This window comes from Palaemon carinicauda, chromosome 23 (genome assembly GCF_036898095.1).
Source record: "Palaemon carinicauda isolate YSFRI2023 chromosome 23, ASM3689809v2, whole genome shotgun sequence".
Taxonomy (NCBI): Eukaryota; Metazoa; Arthropoda; class Malacostraca; order Decapoda; family Palaemonidae; genus Palaemon; species Palaemon carinicauda.
Genome location: NC_090747.1, coordinates 99,585,772 through 99,606,363, shown reverse-complemented (window position 1 = coordinate 99,606,363; position 20,592 = coordinate 99,585,772). Strand labels below are relative to the sequence as shown.

General features: G+C 36.2%; 1 protein-coding gene across 2 annotated transcripts; it reads right to left on the bottom strand.

The window, feature by feature from the left end:
* Nucleotides 1-1,708: 1,708 nt before the first annotated feature.
* LOC137617302 (longitudinals lacking protein-like) lies at nt 1,709-18,798 on the bottom strand. Of its 2 annotated transcripts, none has more exons than XM_068347307.1 (4): nt 18,698-18,798; nt 10,856-11,064; nt 9,129-9,335; nt 1,709-7,641 (listed from the first exon to the last, which is right to left on the bottom strand). In XM_068347307.1, the coding sequence occupies exons 2-3, from the start codon at nt 11,039-11,041 to the stop codon at nt 9,141-9,143; spliced, it is 381 nt and encodes a 126-aa protein (XP_068203408.1). In that variant the 5' UTR covers nt 11,042-11,064; nt 18,698-18,798; the 3' UTR covers nt 1,709-7,641; nt 9,129-9,140. The 2 variants fall into 2 exon arrangements, with proteins under 2 accessions (XP_068203408.1, XP_068203409.1); XM_068347308.1 differs by lacking the exon at nt 18,698-18,798 and adding an exon at nt 18,577-18,688.
* Between the last annotated feature and the right edge of the window lie 1,794 nt (nt 18,799-20,592).

The window sequence follows — 20,592 nt, the reverse complement described above, 5'->3', positions numbered from 1 at the left end:
TAGTTCGAGGTAAGTGCTCCGTGTTGGAACAAATAAATATTAATAACCAAGCTTTTTAAGTGAGTACAGTATGTATGAACTTCTGTGCCTTAAAACAAAATGGGTACCCAGATTGCTAGTTGTGAGGAGTGTGTTACCTGCAACCCTCCAGTAACTACCGACACCTCATTATGAAATCTTAGCTAGTGACTTCCAACTAGGTTGAAATCATGCTTCGATTAAAGGTCAAAAGTTTGTATACATGTAGGAACAAAAAATTATTCCAAGGTGTGAGAGTATTCGACAGTTTCAGGAAGTCTTTCAACAAAGTTAAGTTAATCATCAACCTCATACTTTAAAACCCAATCCTTAATCCTCCTGTAAACCACTCATTCAGCAAAACAGCTGGTTTCCAGTCATCACTGACAGCGAGATAATGCCCTCACTAACTTCCTCTTAGAGGTCGGCACTCTAGTCTGACCACAAATGAAGTTAAAATCTGTCTGGTACACTACTGTCCTTAACCTGACAGAGAACAAAGACCACAGAATAAATTTGCCTAATCAAAGGCCCCTTAGCTGAAGAATTTTTTTTAACCAAAGGGCCTCTGGCCTTAATACCCAAGACAAAGCACCTGTATACAATTCTTCCCTTTACTATACCCTAATGCTACTTACATGTCATAATCTAAAAACATTGCCACCAATCACATTTTTATCAAGGGGTGAGGTTAGACTACCACGCATTGAATTAAACTTCCTGTTTTGGCTGTACCCCTAGAGATAATGCAATGGGTTTATCCACACCGGAAGAACTACTGTAGTTATAACTCTTCCTACAACTAGCCCCCAATCAGCATGCATGCTTGTTTCAACAAACTGCAGTACACAGTTGGCGAGTAAAATGTTCTAGAAAAATTCTCTAATCTAATAAAAGGAGATAAACCATGCTCTATTGAATTTGGGAGAGACAACCCTGAAGCTCAAGAAACATACTACCACGAAAAACACATAAAAGTTATGATAGCTAGTCGGAGTACTCCTAGGGTAACGCTCCACTGGTTGGAAGCGGAAGCAGAGAACAAGGGAACAAACCCGCCACTAAGAGCATAGCTACTGTACTAATAAAAAGACCAGTTGAAATCTTTGTCCTAATATGAAGAGTAATTATGGACCAAGCATTTACAATGGAAATTAATAAGGTCCAAAAGTAATGACCTATACTCCAATTTGCCCAGTATCTGAATTCATATATGTACACTTAATATATCTAAATGATTTTCCAGATCTGCATAGCAGTCTTCATCACTTCCAACATCTAGAGGCAGCATTTGTAACTTTCAATACAGTGTTGCATTCACACCTCTCCTATACCATCCACACAAACACATCCAAGCTTATTTTTGCTTACTTATTTTCCTGGCCATGATAAGTTTTCTCCTTATAATTTCAATCTGTTATGCTGCACATATATCACTATATCATTTAAAAGAAATTTGCCTCCGAATCTGCTACCAACTATGCACAAATATAATGTAAACCATTCTAACATTAAAATATCCCTATAGGAGGCAAAATCATTACCGTCGACACTACTATATCAATCATTTAAAACGCTGCAAAGATGGTTGCCTGGTTTTACATTCATTGTTTGAAGAAACCTTTCATTTGACAAGTCCATATTCATTTCATCTTCTATATACATGTTAAAAAAGGAAAATGAAGACACATTTAGTTTTATTAAAAACTTATTCTGAGTTCTTGTACAAAACTGCTCCATGCTATTCTAGATACAAAGCTACACCCCTGCGTATACTAACCTGTGATAAGGGTACCTGGGTGTGATTTGGTTGGGAGCCTGTCTAGCACTCCTACTTCAATTATGGCATAGGTTTCACTTCACAATTAGTACTTTCCAGCTTGAAGGCAATTCTCAACTAATAACGTAAATAACTAGTCAAAGAAATGATATTCATTAGGCCGTAATCAGTAAATACGAGACCTTGGCCAAATAAGATTTAGAAAATTGCAATGATCTGGAAAACAGCGGACCTTCTAGTTCCTACGTAAAGCTAAAAATCTTCTAACCTTTGCAATATAAGTTTGGGAATTACAGCAAAGAAAGAAAAATGTTTTACGTACACCACTATCCAACGCATTAGATGTTCGTGTCCCTTCAATTTTTTTTTAAAGGCAGCCTTGATTATTTCACATGTGCTCTCTAAGACATATTACATTTATAAAGTAAATGCTATGATGGAGACAAATAGGTATTTAGAGATGCACAGTCGTACCTTTAAGGCCCTGTCCACACTACCGGGTAGTCCCCGACATGCAAACAGTGATACCAGGCCACAATAGTTAGTGAAAATGAGGGCTGATGACGTCAGAAGCGGGAAAACTAAAGGCAGGGATCTGGCAACACTTTATGATGCCAGATCCCTGCCTGTGGTTTCCCGCTTCTGACGTAATTAACCCTCAATCTTACAAACTATTGTGGTCTGGTATCACTGTTTGCCCGTCGGGGACTGCCCGGTAGTGTGGACAGGGCCTAAGAGAGCTGGCCAGGTAAAAAAATTATCCAACCTAATCTAAACTTAATATCTAAACAAATGATAAAACTGAGAAGCAATCCAGAAGACAAAATTCTGGGCAATACGAATAAAGTATAAACAGAAAAACCTAGTGTTCCATAAATGGAAAGAGACTGAAAAGCTACAAACTTGAAAAAACAAAAGAGCTCCCTTTAGGGAGTGCAATAAAACAAATGAGCTATCAAAATTAGATTCTCAGAAAATTGTAAACATAAAAATAGTAATGAACCGCATTTACGGTTAGGCAATCCCAATTCTCATATGACATTAGTTGTGCTTTGTCATTTTCATATATCATCTTGTATTATCATGAAATGACAAAGATATTCAAATAAATGGTATGGATGGATTCATCAATTTGATCATTTTTATTTAGTACGCAAAAAACGGAGTAGGAATTAGAATTTTTTTCCAATTTTCCAAAATAATACGTATTTGGAAATTTCTGTGCATATTGCATTGCCAGTAATACAAAAACATAAAAGAAGCTTGAGAATGAATACCTTTCTCTTTAGCTAAACAACCTTTTACCTAACTATTCTTAGATTAAACTAAAGATCTGTATACTGTAGAGACTGGATTCATCTTGCTCATTTCTCTTATAATTAGCACTTGCCATGTATATGATGAAAAAGGTATTACTAATACAGACAAAACATCAAATAAAAACAAAATGTAAACACTGAATCACAGCACGTGACAAATTGCAGCTAAATGTGGCTCAGCTTCATCTGTACTTTTGTCTCCTAATTATTTCATAGGACACCTTTAAAATGACCTTGCTCCCATGTTCACCTCTTTATTTAGCAGAGCATTTGGGAGAGTCCTATGAGAGTCTTAGCATTAGACTGTGGTGGTCAAATTCAACCAAAAAAATATTTCACAAGAATACTTGCAATACATTATGCTGATTTAAACATACCACAATGTTATCAACAACTCATGCATAGCCCCAAAAAAAGAAAGCTTTAACAACAGGAGGAATGGGATGAAAAAAAATTATAATCATTTTACCCAAATTCACAAATTTTAATTTCATGTTATGCCATAATAAAGTAGGAGTGATATGAACACTCAATGACATGCTTATGACCTTAGTGGGAATACATGCCGGTGACTGCCTACCATACCAACCGAATGAGACCAAAATGATTTAAACCTTTCAACAAGCAGTTTCAATTCGCTAAAGGTCCCATCGTTAATGTATGACAGTCAATCAAGGTGTTATAAGCAAGAAAGACTTAATGGCTGGTTGAGTGGTTGATGGGAAAGCACATATAAAAAATCCTTTTGATGTCAGAAACAGGATTATAACCAGACTCTAACCAGGATATTTTAAGTGAATAGGTTAGGCTTTTAAATGAAACACCGCCCCCGAAACAAAAAGGAAATAGTTTGCTTGCCGTTCGACAAAGGAGAAATGACAACAGAACCTTTCCTCCCTTCGCGGAAGTCCCCGCGCCGAGAGGGGCTCGCTCAAAAAAAATAAATAAACAAAAGCAAATTCTCAAAGTCGCCTCTGTCGAACGACGAGCAACTCGACACTCACGTTGCCACTGATAACCAACATCTACGAGCTACGTACCAACATAAGGGAAAGAATTTTATATATCAATTGTCTATAAACTCCTGAACTGTTTAATGCACTCAAATTATACCTATTTGAGCATAAGGTAATGACTATTATCACATGAAGTAAAGAATGTGCCCTCAATAATGTAAGGTCTAAATCCAATATGAAATTTGGGGCAACTTTTGATAAAATTCCCTTTACTTTCCTGTATCAAAAATAACAAGCTGACAAAATTAAAACAAAATACATATATATACACATATGTATTCAAGTTACTATAAAATTCTTAACTAAGATGATTCAGAATGTAAACGATTATGTGACTGCCTGTATACCCTGAAAATTAATATAAAACAACGCGTCCGCCCAGTAAACCCAGCAAGATGATAAATATAGATTGCAAAAGCTGAACAAAAAAACTTTCAAGTGAACTATAAGAGATTGAAAAAAGAAGCCACCATGAAGAGCTTCAAATATTTCCATAAAATTGATATAAACTAAACTTCCCTAAAAATCTTTAATGGGGAAAAAACTCAATCCTATTCAAAGAATAGGCAACAGTATGCTTGAAATTTTACGGAATATAATAATAAAGATTTGATTTAACATTCTACGATCATTAATAGGGAAAAACCCCAGTCCTATTCAAAGAATATGCAACTATGCTTGAAATTTTACGGAATATAATAAAGATGTTATCTAACATTCTATTGCTATACGATTGCAACCTCTCCAACGTGCAACAGCAATACACAGTAATTTTTTCAATCCTGCAATAGTCTGTTATTATATTCCTTGACCCAAACAACAGGCAGTACAAATGACACTACGTGATTTAAACTTCTGACTGCGAAGACTGAAAATTGATTCGCACTATCGTCAAGGCTGAATGAGTCTGCAACGACAACAGTATGCATCACAAGAAATATTTGCTGGTCATTCCTCGTCCAGGTGGCAAACTTCGCGAATGATCAGAAGCAATATGGGGGCTGTGGCCATTTCAATTAATTTCCATCATACAAATCAGATCTCTGAAGTACTGTATTTATTATCAATTTCCCTGTATTCGTAATTTCAATCTGGATGGACCCACAACTCATGCCAAACAACCAATTAAATTTCAAAAAATGACATCAACACAGCCAAGGTATTTAAAGCAATGGGGAATTGAGCAGCATAATAATGAAACCTGAATTAAAATATTTCCTAGGCAAAGTTTATGAAACAAAGAGACGAGAGAAAAATCGATACATACATAATAATAGATTAATAGTAAAAGTTATGTCTTGAGCAGATGCTTTTCCCATATTGGTAGCAGTGCCTGGTGTGGAGCATAGCATTTACAGTACTGCACTAACATTACATCAATTATCCATACAACAGCATCTCCCTGTATCGCTATACCACACCCAACTATGGGTCATGTAAGTATATATTATTAATCATAACAATAAAGATAATTTTGGGTATTAAAAATCCACAGTTATATTTGTTTTATATCTAAAAAGAATACAGGACTGTTCACTCGTTATAAAACTGCCATCTCCTTTTAATCGGATGTTATAGCTTTGACTGCTACTTTAGTTGTTTAATTTTACATTGTACGTGTCATATGTTTTAAGTTTACTTTAAAAACATTATGAAACCTTTTTTATTCAACTGAAGAGACGCTTTTAAAAATAAGTGCAAAAGCTCCTGTATTCTTTAAATATACAACGCATATAACTATAGATTCTTAATACCCAAGATTCATAGACACGGCATGGTGTTTTCTTCAAGTTAATAATGATAATAGTAATAATAACCATCAATACAATAGAAAAAAATGAAAAAATTTCGAAGCAGCTTAGCCTAAAAGGTGGCTTTACATTACTACACTTTTTGGGATGTGGTTACAGAATACTTCTCAGCCATATCAAAACAGTCCTTGCTTAAACATACCATTATTTATCTTTTGACGTTTGCTGCCCAATTGTTAACGTGACAAGTCTTTACGATGACACAGACCGTCTTCAGATTCAACATATGAAAAGTTCTGCTGGCTACTATGTACAGATCATCAATTTAAAACACCAATTCCCTTAAAATATTCCCAATAATAAATAGCTAACAGACAATTTTAAATACAGTAATAAAGAGGAATGTCTTGGAATACAAATGCCAAAAACAAAAATTGTTATTAGTAGCCTCCACAAAGATTTTGAAAAATAAATGAGAATATCAATAACAGGAATAAAACTACACCAAATATAAATACGCTTCTGGAACCTCTGCACAAATGAGACTAGCCAACTGAAAGCCAGCAGTTTTACATGGTCGACGGGAATTACCATACGAACGTCATATCTGGGGAAAAAAAAACCGGCGGTACGCCGTGCGTATAAGACCACGTGCGTGAAAACAAGCACATAGAATCTACTCACAGACGCAAAATATACACACAGCATATAGCCTCTCTCAAAGCATCCGACCCAGAACTCAATGCGTACATACATGAGGACAGACATAGAGATAGATAAGATAAGATTTATAGATTTAAGATGAAATTTACTCACCAGTACTACTAACGCTACGTTTCAAAAAAAGAAGAGAACTAACTGCACTGATCTTTGGCTAATTTGAGCTCATAAAAAGGGTGTATTTTCCATTCAACCATTGCAAACACATGGAGTATATCAATATCGTTGGCCCAATGACCAGTCTCAAGTTAAAAAGGAATCCATTAAACCACTACATACTAATCTCTTTTTTTTTTCCACTGAGTCAGACTAGGCCAACTTTTCTTTAACCCTCACGGAGAATTTGTCCTTTATTGAGTTAACGCGTCCACACTACAGGCTCATGATCAATATTTATCCGAGTTTATCTATTTACTTTCAATATTTACAAGTCAATTTCAGGTGGATAGTAGCGCACATCCTTTAAGTGCCGAGAGAAAAGCACATGGAGTCCAAAGATGAAAAAAAAAAAAAAGGAAATAAATTCTGGAAAATTATGAAATCGTAATATTTAATACAACTGTTTAAACTAAACACATGGACATTCCCTCCCACCCACCCACCCATTCCTCTCCCCAAAAAATCTAGCAATGGTGCTAAAAAAAAAAGTAATTTACTTGTCAAGATCATGATTATCTTAACTAGCACTTCCACTATAACATAGATCTGTCAATGTGAACCAACCCTAAAATTTATTAATATCCCTTTTCCTCAACTGCTCACAATCGAGACACAGTACTTCACATTACACAGGGAAGTTCATAATCACAGATCATGTCGGGAACAAAATGAAAAACCTCAATTAAAGGAACTGACAGGAGTTATAATCTTCAGGTAAACGGCCATGGAGGCTGGCTGCTGGGGAAACACAAGAAGTCGGACAACTGCGATGACTTGAGGAGCTTGGAGGGAAGTGCATAAACAGAGGGTGGGAGAGAAGACACCACTGAAGGCTTTTTGGCTTCTCTGAAAACCCGTTTTCCCAAGCCTCCTATGACCTGTTTTTAGAGAGGATTTGGGGTACAATTAATACTTGGAACATAAAATACAATTCTTATCATATATGAGTTACGACTATTATTATTATTACTAGCAAAGCTCCCTAGTTGGAAAAGCAAGATACTATAAGCTCAAGGACTCCAACAGAGAAAAATAGCCGTGAGGAAAGGAAATAATGAAATAAACATTTTAAAAACATTAAAAGATATTTCATATATATACTATAAAGACTTATGTATCCTATATGAGTTACGACTATTATTATTATTACTAGCAAAGCTACAACCCTAGTTGGAAAAGCAAGATACTATAAGCTCAAGGACTCCAACAGGGAAAATTAGCCATGAGGAAAGGAAATAATCAAATAAACATATTTTAAAAACATTAACATTAAAAGATATTTCATATATATACTATAAAAAGTTAAGTCAGCCTGTTCAACATACAGCAGGTCCTCAACTTACAACCATTTAGATACAAACAGAAATCCAACTGAAAGTAACAAAAATAAGATAAAGACATACTGTAAAAACAAAAAATCCATTTTACCCCCTGAGGACGTACTGGTACGTTTCACAATGAATGAATGAATGATTTAAAGTTTTCAGGCATCCTGACATTACGTTTCACAAAACTCATCCCTTTACCCCCATGGATGTAACGGTACGTCCTTGCAAAAAACTGCTATTTACATTTTTTGTATATTTTTGATAATTTTTTGAGAAACTTCAGGCATTTTCCAAGAGAATGAGACCAACCTGACCTCTCTATGATGAAAATTAAGGCTGTTAGAGCAATTTAAAAAAAAATATACTGCTAAATGTGCTTGAAAAAAAAAATAACCCCCTGGGGGTTAAGGGTTGGAAAGTTCCAAATAGCCTGGGGGTAAAAGGGTTAATACAGTAAGCAAAACGACATTTGTAATAACCTCTTATCTATTTCAAATGAAGCCTGACTATTTGCTGACTTTTGTCGCTGGAAATCATAGGCATGGAATTTAGGTTAGGGCTACCATATGACAAAATTTTAAAAAATTGGCCTTACAAACAGCTTCTTGGTACCTATTGGGTTTATAAGCTGATGACCTTCTGTATCTCTGAATAATTAAGTTATAATCTACGTAACTGTTAACCCTTTTACCCCCAATGGACGTACTGGTACGTTTCACAAAACTCATCCCTTTACCCCTATGGACGTACTGGTACGTCCTTGCAAAAAACAGTTTTTTACATTTTTTTGCATATTTTTGATAACTTTATAAGAAACTTCAGACATTTTCCAAAATAACGAGACCAACCTGACCTCTCAATGACGAAAATTAAGGCTGTTAGAGCAATTTAAAAAGAATATATTGCAAAATGTGCTTGAAATATATATGCCTGGGGGTTAAGGGTTGGTAAGTTCCAAATAGCATTGGGGGTAAAAGGGGTTAACACCACAATCAATCGTAAAAAAACGGGATATTCCCATCCTTCGGGCGACATACCTGGGCGGTTTCTCAGCGATCTTGCCTCTCGTTCTGATTCACTTCTGCCAGGCCTTTAACTTTGAGTCTTTCAGCTGTCTTGAGGAAGTTGGGTAGATCTGCCTGAGCTACGTTGACCTCTCCTGCATACATATATTCAAGAATTGCTTGAAGGTGACTGAATGGGACATCCTTAAGAATAATTATAGGATGTTTTGATGGATTCTCCTGTGGATAAAAGGATAAATTCGTGATTGAGCAAGCATGAAAAAGATATCAAAATCCTTACTACATAAGAAAAATAAATCAGACACCCCAAAATAAGGAACATCCAATGAAATAAGGATGTCAAAAACTGGGAACATATTTTCTTATGAGAACTTTTGAAGTCATAAAGCAATTTTTATTTAAAACATTCTGTGTGCCATTCATCTCAAACTTAACCCATCCCATTTTCTCCCCACTTCGGACAGCCAGTTTTTCCATGAACTCATTTTGAGTTCCATTCCCCGAAGACTGGTAACTATGATAGAATGGGGAAAATGAAACATATATAGTCTTCTTTGGTGTAAAAAAAAAAATTTCTTTGGTGTAAAAAAAAAAAAAAAAAGTATCAAGAACAGCACCAACTACTAAATATAACTATCGATGAAGGGAAGAAGGCCATAACTATAGTCCATTTCTTTTAGCGAGGCAGATTTGCACCGACTCGCAGCGGTGCCCTTTTAGCTCGGGAAAGTTTCCTGATTGCTGATTGGTTGGACAAGATAATTCTAACCAATCAGCGAGTCGGTGCAAATATGCCTCGCTAAAAGAAATGGACTATAGAAAAAGGGGCCATATATAAAAACGTCTTGTCTAGTCTTAAACCTGAGTGCCGCATTTCCTCTGGCAGTAGTACCAACGAAATCTTATGCAAATACTTGCTAATATATACAGTATATATTGTAGTTGAAACTGTCCTTAATTCATTCGAATGTATATAAACAAGTCTGAGCTGCTGGGCCACAAACATGTGAATTCATTAGTAGTCAGAAAAATCTACTTGTGGTAGTTCCATTTGTGACCTAAAAGTATTTTACTATCACTACTTTGATGAAATCTACAGAAACAGATCCCCTCACATAACACAGTTTACAGCAGGTCTATCGTGAAAATTCCTACCTATACAACCTTCCTATAATTTAAATTGGTAATAAGCTTAACAAATGCAGCAATTTGCAAAGAGGCAGGTGTGCCCATTGAGAACGACATAGATTATCTAGATGGAGAAGGATGGGGCATATCTTTTATCTTTAATGAGAGGGCGAGCGAGTCTCGGATGTACCTTAATGGAAGCCACTGAGCAGGAAAGGAGGTGGTAGAACTAAGAGAAATGTGGTTGATGACAATGTGCAGGGAGACTGGATTTGAGAATTGGGTTGAGCTCAGAGAGATGGCACAGGTAAGAAACATAAGGCGTGAATTTATTGAAGTCCTAAGCATCCCATGGTTCGTGAAGATGAGCGAGTCCAGGATGTACCTGAATGGAAGCCGCTGAACAGGAAAGAAGGGGTTAGAACTAAGAGAAATGTGGTTGATGACAATGAGCAGGGAGATTGGATTTGAGAATTGGGTTGAGCTTGGAGAGATGACACAGGTAAGAAACATAAGGCGTGAATTTATTGAAGACCTAAGCATCCCATGGGTGCCAGAGGATTAAAAAGAAGAAGAAAAGCTTCACAATGTTGCCAGGATAAATAACTCACCTCCAAAAGAGCTTTGAAGTAGGGAGAACACGCCGACAACACCATCTTGTGGGCCTTACACGTCTGGCCGTCGCAGGCCAACGTGACGTCTGTGAAACTTTTTTCCTCCCGTAAATGTTTAAACGAGGACACCATGTTGCTCTGGAATTCATTCCAGCGCAAACAAAACTGCTGATCATCTGCCATGGTGGATGTATTTATCCGTCACTCTGAAAAATACGAGTTAAATACAAATTATGATTATTGCAAGGATATTATAGAGGTGAATGCTTAGCATTAAATAAAACATCATATACGGAGTTTACTCAAAACACAATCATGTATTTCCTATAGTACAGTTTAAATAGAGAAAACTTAATGTTGCTTGACATACCAGCTAGCATAGTTTGCATATCTTTTAATATACTTCCTAATATAAATATAAAAGTTTTTTAAAGTAATGTGTATTTGTCCTAACCACAACCCAAGACCCTTAACCCTTTTACCCCAAATGGACGTACTGGTAGGTTCCACTAAACTCATTTCTTTACCCCCATGGACGTACCGGTACGTCCTTGCAAAAAACTGCTATTTACATTTTTTTTTGCATATTTTTGATAAATTTATGAGAAACTTCAGGCATTTTCCAAAATAATAAGACCAACCTGACCTCTCTATGACAAAAATTAAGGCTGTTAGAGCAATTTAAAAAAGAAATACATTGCAAAATGTGCTTGAAAAAGAAAACGCCTAGGGGTTAAGGGTTGGAAAGTTCTAAATAGCTTGGGGGTAAAAGGGTTAATAAGCATACAGTATGTCTTCAGTAAAACTGGAAACAGCTGTTTAGACTATAACGAGGTGGTCGTAATAATAACTGGTGCATGGCGGGTAGACTTACGCCCCTAATCAGGTAGCAAAATCTTTACTAGGACTTGCGGCGTGGTTTGGTTGCCAGTGTAACTTAAAGGTCTCAAGTTTGTATCATCATCATATTCTCCTACGCCTATTGACACAAAGGGCCTCTGTTAGATTTTGCCAGTCGTCTTTATCTTGAGCTCTTCTAGTGCCTTGTTGAGCCCAATTTAACATTTCAGGTTTGTATAGTCAGGAAAAATAAAAATTACTTTAAAGTGTGTGATTTGTTCCTTAACGTAATAAAACCCTTCGAACTTTGATATGAGACTCCTAAGGAAGGGAGGAAATCCATAAAACTAATATGGTTGCTTTACTGACCCAGGAAATAAATGTCCTTGCACTTGGCGATCCCCTGTAAATGAAGACGGGACGAATAGCATTGGTTGGTCTCCTTTGATGATTGAACTGCCTCTGGCTCTTATGCTTTCCAAGGGTAAGGGGACCCTGAAGTCACCTGTTCTAAACCATATGTGAATGAGTTGGAAGATCTTGGAGTTTAGTAAAATCTCAGATCATGGGAAAATCTCATCTTGGACCAATTGTAGAACGATCCTAGTGCATTGGAAGACAACTGGGGGGGGAGGTTTATAGTGCCCTGGTGACAATCACCCAAAGAACGAGCACAAATTTCGACACTCTGTTTCCCGATCGTATAATTCCCATTTGCGGCCTATCCCATGGGATATGATCATTGTAGATCAAGCACGAGGAATCCTGACTTAAGGGGAGAGGACACAATCTGAATGTTCTCTTGAATATGAAGCATAAAGGGAAGACCTCAAGAAATACCTTGGCGCCCGTGAATGGATGAGGAAGCTATGATAATTCTCGTCTTTAGTCAGAATTATCATAGCCCAAAGTTCTATAACCCAAAATTCACTGAAGAATAGGCACAAGAGATCCAATCATAGGGTGTCCAAGAAGAGAGTAGAAGACCAATACCTTCCAGAAGAGGTCTGACAAGGAGAACCAGATCTGTGTATGACCAAACCGTAACCCTGCATGGACACGGAACACTAAGAAGGTATTGTAGACGACCAAATGTGATCGAGATCACACAATGGAAGGAGAACAACAAGTTATGCTTTTCCAATCAGTAGTGCAAGACAATCGAGTCTGTCGAGACTTCAATCTGCTATCACCATTGGATCAGATGAATCCCTTCCAATGGGCTGCTCAATGGGAACAGGTGAGGGGTGAGCAGGAGACACCACTCGAGTGAGTTTCTTTGGTGGTGGAGCAGCAGTGTCCTCTAACTTGACTAGAGACCGACAATTCTTACACCATTGTGGCACTTCTTTCCTCTCTCTAAGAATCAGGAGATATGGGGTCATCCTGCAGAATCAATTCATCAGGTGAGGCTGGTTCAGGATACTAGGCTGAGGTGTTGTCCAAATCAATGGGAAGAAGACGGTACTCCAATTCGACACGAAAAATACTTGGAGCTGAAGCACCAGAGCGACGTTTCAGCAGCAGATCAGAAAGGCGCACTTTTCTGTCTGCTTCTAACAGTAATGTGGGAAAAGGCCTATTAGTTCTAACATGAAGATTCACTGCCGAACTCAGAGGTTGGGGAACCACCCTCGGAAACGAAAGAAAGGGCTACGACCTAGTCAGGAAGGATAGCCACCTACACAGTGTCGGGTTAAGGATCGAGGCGGAGTCAGCGAGTTACTCGCCAACTGCAAGGGCGATACAGGAAGTGTATAACCAGAAAAAAAGTGATGGTGCAACAAGGCACTTATCAGGTGGCGTGAAGCAAACTGCAGTCGGAATGCGCTCAACAATTTGGGATAACGATCCGGCAAGAGGAGCAACCTCTGGCAAAGGAACTCCAGCTTCGTTATGGAAGGTAGAATCCATGTCGTCAGTTAAATCCTGATAAAATACTTGGCCGCCATCCTTTGTAGTCTCGTTTTGTGAAAAACTTGAAGACGAAGGAGCAGGAAGGGGAATTTCAAGTTGGAAGAGGAGATTTAGACGATTAGCTCACTATCAAAGCTGAAGTAGTCAACGGAGAGGGATTTTGTGTAATTTCTTTTTCTTTCTGCGATGAAACTTCTCCCATTGGAAGGGTGACTGGAGTACTTTAACATAAGGTGACCCTGACGTGAAGCAATGTCCTTGACATGTGGACTCAAAGGATGAGGATTGTCATCCAAACAACTCATGCATATCCCACAATGAAGTCCCATCTATACCAGGACAAGTTCTCATCACGCAAACTTCGCACTCCTCATGGAATAAGAAAACATCAAAGGCCAGAAGCAAAAACAAATCCTAACAGATCAACGGCCAGAGTAGGAATGAGTCAGAGCATGTCCACCTTGCGCACTGGTGGAAAGTTGATACCAAATTATCATCATTACTAGCTAAGCTACAACCCTAGTTGGAAAAGTAGGATGTTATAGCCCAAGGGCTTCCAAAGTGAAAAATAACCCAGTGAGGAAAGGAGACAAGGAAATAAACTACCGAAGTAATGAACAATTATAAAATATTTTAAGAACAGTAACATTAAAATAGATCTATAATTCATCGGCCGTCTCCCGTCACACCAGAGTAGAGCCCTTTTAAATGGCAAAGGTATGTTTCAAGTATGACCTAAAGGCATTTCAGCCGAGTGAAAGTGGTTGTGAGAACTACGGCATAGTTTTCAGCAGCTGACATAAGCAACTGAAATCCCGCATGACCTCGGTGACTGTCAAACCTAGTAGAAAATATGTGACAAAGTATAACTAAGAATACATTTCCGTATTTTCTATGACTTACAGTTCCCAAGATCATCAGAGTAAGGAGTGCAAGGAGGCCAAAGCCCCAAGACTGGTAAGGGCCAAGAATGCTACTTTAATCTAGCCTGTACCCATAAAGGTAAAGACTAGGTGGGTACAGCCCCAGTAAGATAGAGATGTTACATACTGAGTTACAGTACTGTATTCCTACTTTATTTTTCCAACTACTGTATTTGTGATGTTACTTATGTATATCTACCCTTTATTTGTTTCAGAGAAGATATATTCGACAATTCATATAAATAGCAAATAATTCCTCGGAAAATGCATGAACTGTATGTTGCTTGTTTTTATAATCGATCTAGTTTGTTTGCCTCCTTTTTTTTCAACTCCTCTCTTTCTTTCCAAATAAATATAGTACAGAGAAGTCAAGGGAAATTGGGGTACTCTGTGTGGGGGAAGCCAGAAAAGTGTAAAACACCAGCTGAAAGGGGATGATATAAATAAATTACACCTTAACCAGTTCAAAAAATACAACAATCCTGCAAATTCCTGATGGAGGGGAGGGCCTTCAATAAATTTTAGTACCGTATTTGACCGTATATAAGACGCACCCTCATTTCAGCAGGTCAAATTCAGTTAAACAAGTATTTGACTAAACATATATTGTTGAAAATAATCTACCTGTACATTGCAGAAACATATTGTATATTTCTGCACATAAGAAGACCATTGGTGCATAGGCTAGCTGTTGTTGCATACTGTACTTAAGATTCCAAAATAAATTAGATAATGACCACTTTACATCATGATTTTGCTAAACACGCACCAGCCACCCGTTGAGATACTACCGCTAGAGAGTTATGGGGTCTTTTGACTGGCCAGACAGTACTACATTGGATCCTCCTCTCTGGTTACGGTTCATTTTCCCTTTGCCTACATACACACTGAATAGTCTGGCATATTCTTTACATATTCTCCTCTATCCTCATACACCTGACAACACAGATTACCAAACAATTCTTCATCACCCAAGGGGTTACTGCACTGTAATTGTTCAGTGCCTCTTTCCTCTTGGTAAGGGTAGAAGAGACTCTTTAGCTATGGTAAGCAGCTCTTCTAGGAGAAGGACACTCCAAAATCAAACCACTGTTCTCTAGTCTTGGGTAGTGCCATAGCCTCTGTACCATGGCCTTTCACTGTCTTGGGTTAGAGTTCTCTTGCTTGAGGGTACACTCGAGCACACTCTCCTATCTTATTTCTCTTCCTCTTGTTTTGTTAAAGTTTTTATAGTTTATATAGGAGATATTTCTTGTTGTTACTCTTCTTAGAATATTTTATTTTCCTTTTTTCCTTTCCGCACCGAGCTATTTTCCCTGTTGGAGCCCCTGGGCTTATAGCATACTGCTTTTCCAACTAGGGTTGTAGCTTAGTAAGTAATAATAATAATAATAAAACCGAAACCATTGGTTTGTTTACGTTTCATCACCTATCATAACGAACAAACGAACGCATTTACACAACTGTGTATTAGTTAGCTTTTGCAGCAACAGATATGTTACCAAGTATTGGTTATGAAATAATGTTATTAATTTTGTTTTCCATACTTTATCCTTAGTAATTCAAACTAATTGAAATAAGAGCAATTCTTTATAAAGTCTTTCCTAGTAAAACGAGACAATAGGAGGAAGAACGTTTTGTTATGCTGCACCGAGACTCTTCAACGACCTTCCACTCAATGTCAAGAATAGCAAAATGTGGCAGCTTTCAAAAAAACCTGAAGACTTATCTCTTTGGAAAATGTTATAAAAGTGATCTGAAAACTATTAAGCCTGAATAGAAATGCTAGTGAATAACTGAAGATACAGAGCAAAATATTAACTGGAAAGAAATTATTTTCACACACTATGGCCCACCTGAACAGACTCTTAATTGTCTGATGGAGGGCGAGAAATAAACCCCTAAAAGTAAAAGCTGCCTAGAACATAAAATGTTGTTTACATTTCATCGCCGATCATAAGGAACACACAAACGCATTCACACATCAAGCTATAACTAACAATACTAAGAGCTTTTAGTAAAGATTTTATTATAAATATCTTACTTGCCATATCCCTAAAAATTTCTACACGTATAACAGAAAAGCCATTTTGTTTGTGGCTAGTCAACAATAACAAAGTACAGCTAATAACAGTATGATGTGACATAGAAGAAGGTGCTTCATTGGGGAAAGACGATAATTCGATTCATCGTGGATCTTCAATGATAAATAAATATGCTTATCTAAATTTGATTTCTACCATTATTAACGATACAATTAAAATTATCGAAGGCTAAGGAAAGAGAAAGTTACAAGATTGCTAGGAATGCAACCATAACTCAATGTTTACAATTTGTCAGCTGATGTTTATAATCGCAAGTTGCAGCCTTTCAGTTTAAATTGCTTACATTTTAATGAATTCCATTTTAAAGCACCGGTAATAATACAATAATATCAGCAATAAAAATAAACTTAGGATGCATGGAGTTCAGCGCAGGTAAAAGTATCTAGCACAAGCTGGGTTAGATTAGCCTAAGCCTATGGATAGGCGAATCCCTCCGCCCAACAATGTAAACGTAAAGTCTCAAACTTTACCCACGCTATACAAGACGCATGGTGATTTTTTAAGCAAATATTATGGGAAAAAAGTGCGTCATACAGGCCGTCAAATACGGAAACTCCAACAAGTCTAACCTACATACCCAAGTCGTAGAAAAAACAAAACTGCGTTCTAACCTAACCTAGTAAGACAGATCCTCTGCCCCTTTGGACACCCTACTACTGAACCTGGCTCAGAACTAAGCAAGTCCAAATAAAAACACAATATTTCCCTCCTTTCCTGTTTCTTAGATTTGCATAAGAGTATCTTGTGGGATTAATTTCATACATAATAGCCTATAATAATCCTGCCTTCTATAAACATTTGATTAATATAAAGCATCCTTTTAAACTAAGCATATCTACTGATGAAAATCTGAAATCTCAAAATATATCCAGATTTCAAAACAAGATCCTATTAAATTTTAAAGATACCAAAGGTAATTATACAACAAAATAAAAAATCATTATTGAAAAACTATGCTTCACATTATTCTCAGTAAATTCGGATGGTAACAATAAATTACTCCATATTTTCATCAATAAAAAAAGGCCGAACTATCAATAGCCGACCTTTCTCGTAAATTCTGTGATGAAAAGAATTTGCACGTCAGTAGTATAAAATACAGAGTTACAGTAATATAAATTTCCTATTTCAATAAAAAAAAAAACTGTACACTGGAAATATTATAGTCGTTAATTTTAAAAACTTTGGGAACTTTATAAAATTTTTATGACATCATGCGACTGTAAACGTAATTTGCAATTAAACAAGTAAAATTAACAAAATGGCTCCTAAACTTGGTTTTATGAGAATACAGAACCAAAAAGTAAAAAAAATAAATCGCAGGAGAGCCATATGGTTGATGTATTCGACATAAATTTCAAGGTATTATTGTACGTATTACAGGGTAATGTAACCTAGGGAAAAAGTATAGAAAAATGTTCATTCTCTTTGAAAATGACACTCGTTCCTGTCGCAAATGAATAGTTACAGAAATATATATATCTATATATTCTGTTCAAACTGATACCCTGTAATACAGTAACACTTTACCAATGTAATACAGAAAAACTTTACCAATTTTAGTCACATACAATAATCAACTACCCTAAAGCCCTAACACAATGAACACTTTCTAATTAATATTTCTAACTTGACCTTTTAAACCTACTAAAATTAAAATTTGACTGGGCTACTACAGGACCAAATTAAGTCTGGCCTACTTTCGTGATTTTGACTAGCCTACCCTAACCTATAGTAGGGTTAGCCTAAGACACAACAATTTGCGCTCGTTATAAACGAAATAAATACGAAAAAGCTAAATTAAATAATACAAAATCCTGTTTGAATAACAGAATTATTGATCCACTCAGCAAATAAACATTTGGTAAATAAAAACATTTGATTTAAGATTCAGCGCGAAGACATAAGAGAAAAAAATTTCACTATTTCTCACGGCCATTTACACCACATTCAATTAACTAAGGTCGACCACACGTTAGCCATCGCTTCTCTGACCTCTTACTGACCCACTTCGACCCTTAAAATGTTAAAAAGACCCCTTTATAAACAGTTACCGGCTATCAAAGTTAATTCACACGACCACAATGTTTACAGCAACACACGTCAGGTCACAAAGCACGTCTGTGATTGGCTGGTTCCTACGCAGGGTTGCCAGATTATTTCGACTGGATTATCGTACATGAGCCTTAAAATTGTCGTTTTTCAACCTAAATTATCGTACACAGTTTCAAAATAATAATGGGGGAGTTACATGATCGACTTATTTCAAAATATTTTAGTATAATTGTTTAATTAAACACATATGTATATACCTAAGGTATGTATCGTACATCGTACTGGACCTAAAATAATCGTACATGTACGATAATTATCGTACGAATGGCACCCCTGTTCCTACGGCGACTCACAATAACGAGTTCTGATTGGTGGAAAAGTATAGATGAATTGAAAAATATGGCTGTTCGGAAAGCTCGTCGCTGATTGGTCGTTATCGTCCCCTACTTATGATACTAGATTATGATTGGTGGAAAAATATAGATGTGGCGAGTAGAATTCCTGTAGAGATTTTGATTGCTTTTTTTCAGGAGTCGTTTTGTCAAAGTACTTATACAGATGATAAAAACTGCGTGAAATAAACAAAACCTAATCACTTTTCTTTGCATAAGGATAATTTTGAGGGAATAAAATATACTATTAAAAATACAGAAGTGGAAATTTGAGTATATATTAATGAAAACAATTGAAAAGTTGTTGTCAAATGTCAATTAATTCTATTGTGAATGCTAACCGGTGACTATTCAACATTCACTATTACTTGTTTTAGCAACTGCGTCTGTTATTAGAAAATATAAATTACAGTTTTATAACATTAAATAAATGATTAACTTAAAGCCCAACATTCAGACTTGCAACTGATGAATAAAAACTTAATCCTCGCAGGCTTAGAAGTTATCACGATGAACGAAATTATTAAAAACAAGAATGTTAATTAGTAATAATTTCACTACAAAGTAATAGATATTAGAAAATGATTTACCACATCATATTTTAGAATTTTGAAAATAATTATATGTTTTTATAGGACTTTAGTTAGGTGTTCGTGGATTATGAAAGATATATATCCACTAAATAGATAAATTGACAAAGGAAGTGTTCCATTTAAATTCGAGTCGAGTCGATGCGCCAGAGTTTAAAGACACTAGATCACGTGACCGGAAGACGTCAGTGATGGACGTGTACTTGATCAGACACAATGCAGTGCGCGCGCGCACGCACGCACGCATACATACACAAACATATCTATCTATCTATCTATCTATCTATCTATCTATCTATATATATATATATATATATATATATATATATATATATATATATATATATATATATATATATATATATATATATATATATATGTGTGTGTGTGTGTGTGTGTGTGTGTGTGTGTGATTGATTTTGCTTTCTATATAAAATTTTCTCTTTAAGTTTTTCTTAACGATAATAGCATATCTATCAACGATACAATTCTAATGATTATACAATGAAAAAATACTAAAAATAGCAAAGTTGATTAACACAGGGTCCAAAATTATCGAAAAACAATTGAAATTAAATGAACTATATAATTATGATCTATGTTTATAGCATTTGTAAAGATAGGATATTTCATTTATTGTATTGAAGGTCTAAAAATAGAAGCTTATTTTATTTACCCTACAGGCATGCATTTACTTTCAAAATTTTATCTCTAAAATTGTGCATTTTAAATTATGCTCATAAAATATCTGATAGTTCCTTTTTTCATAAATAAATATTAATTTCCCTTACCCACCCGATTTAAATTGACAACAACTTTCCTATATTTTCATTTCATCAAGAAAATTAGTTTTTTCCTCTACCGAAATGCGTCTCATTTCATTTCTTAATAATTGTTTTAACAGATTGGTCC

Coding starts and splice junctions, on each gene's coding strand:
- LOC137617302 (XM_068347307.1), bottom strand. CDS start 11,041: ATGGCAGATGATCAGCAGTTTTGTTTGCGCTGGAATGAATTCCAGAGC. Junction 9,336..10,855: donor ACTTCAAAGCTCTTTTGGAG/GTGAGTTATTTA, acceptor TTTTATCCACAG/GAGAATCCATCAAAACATCC.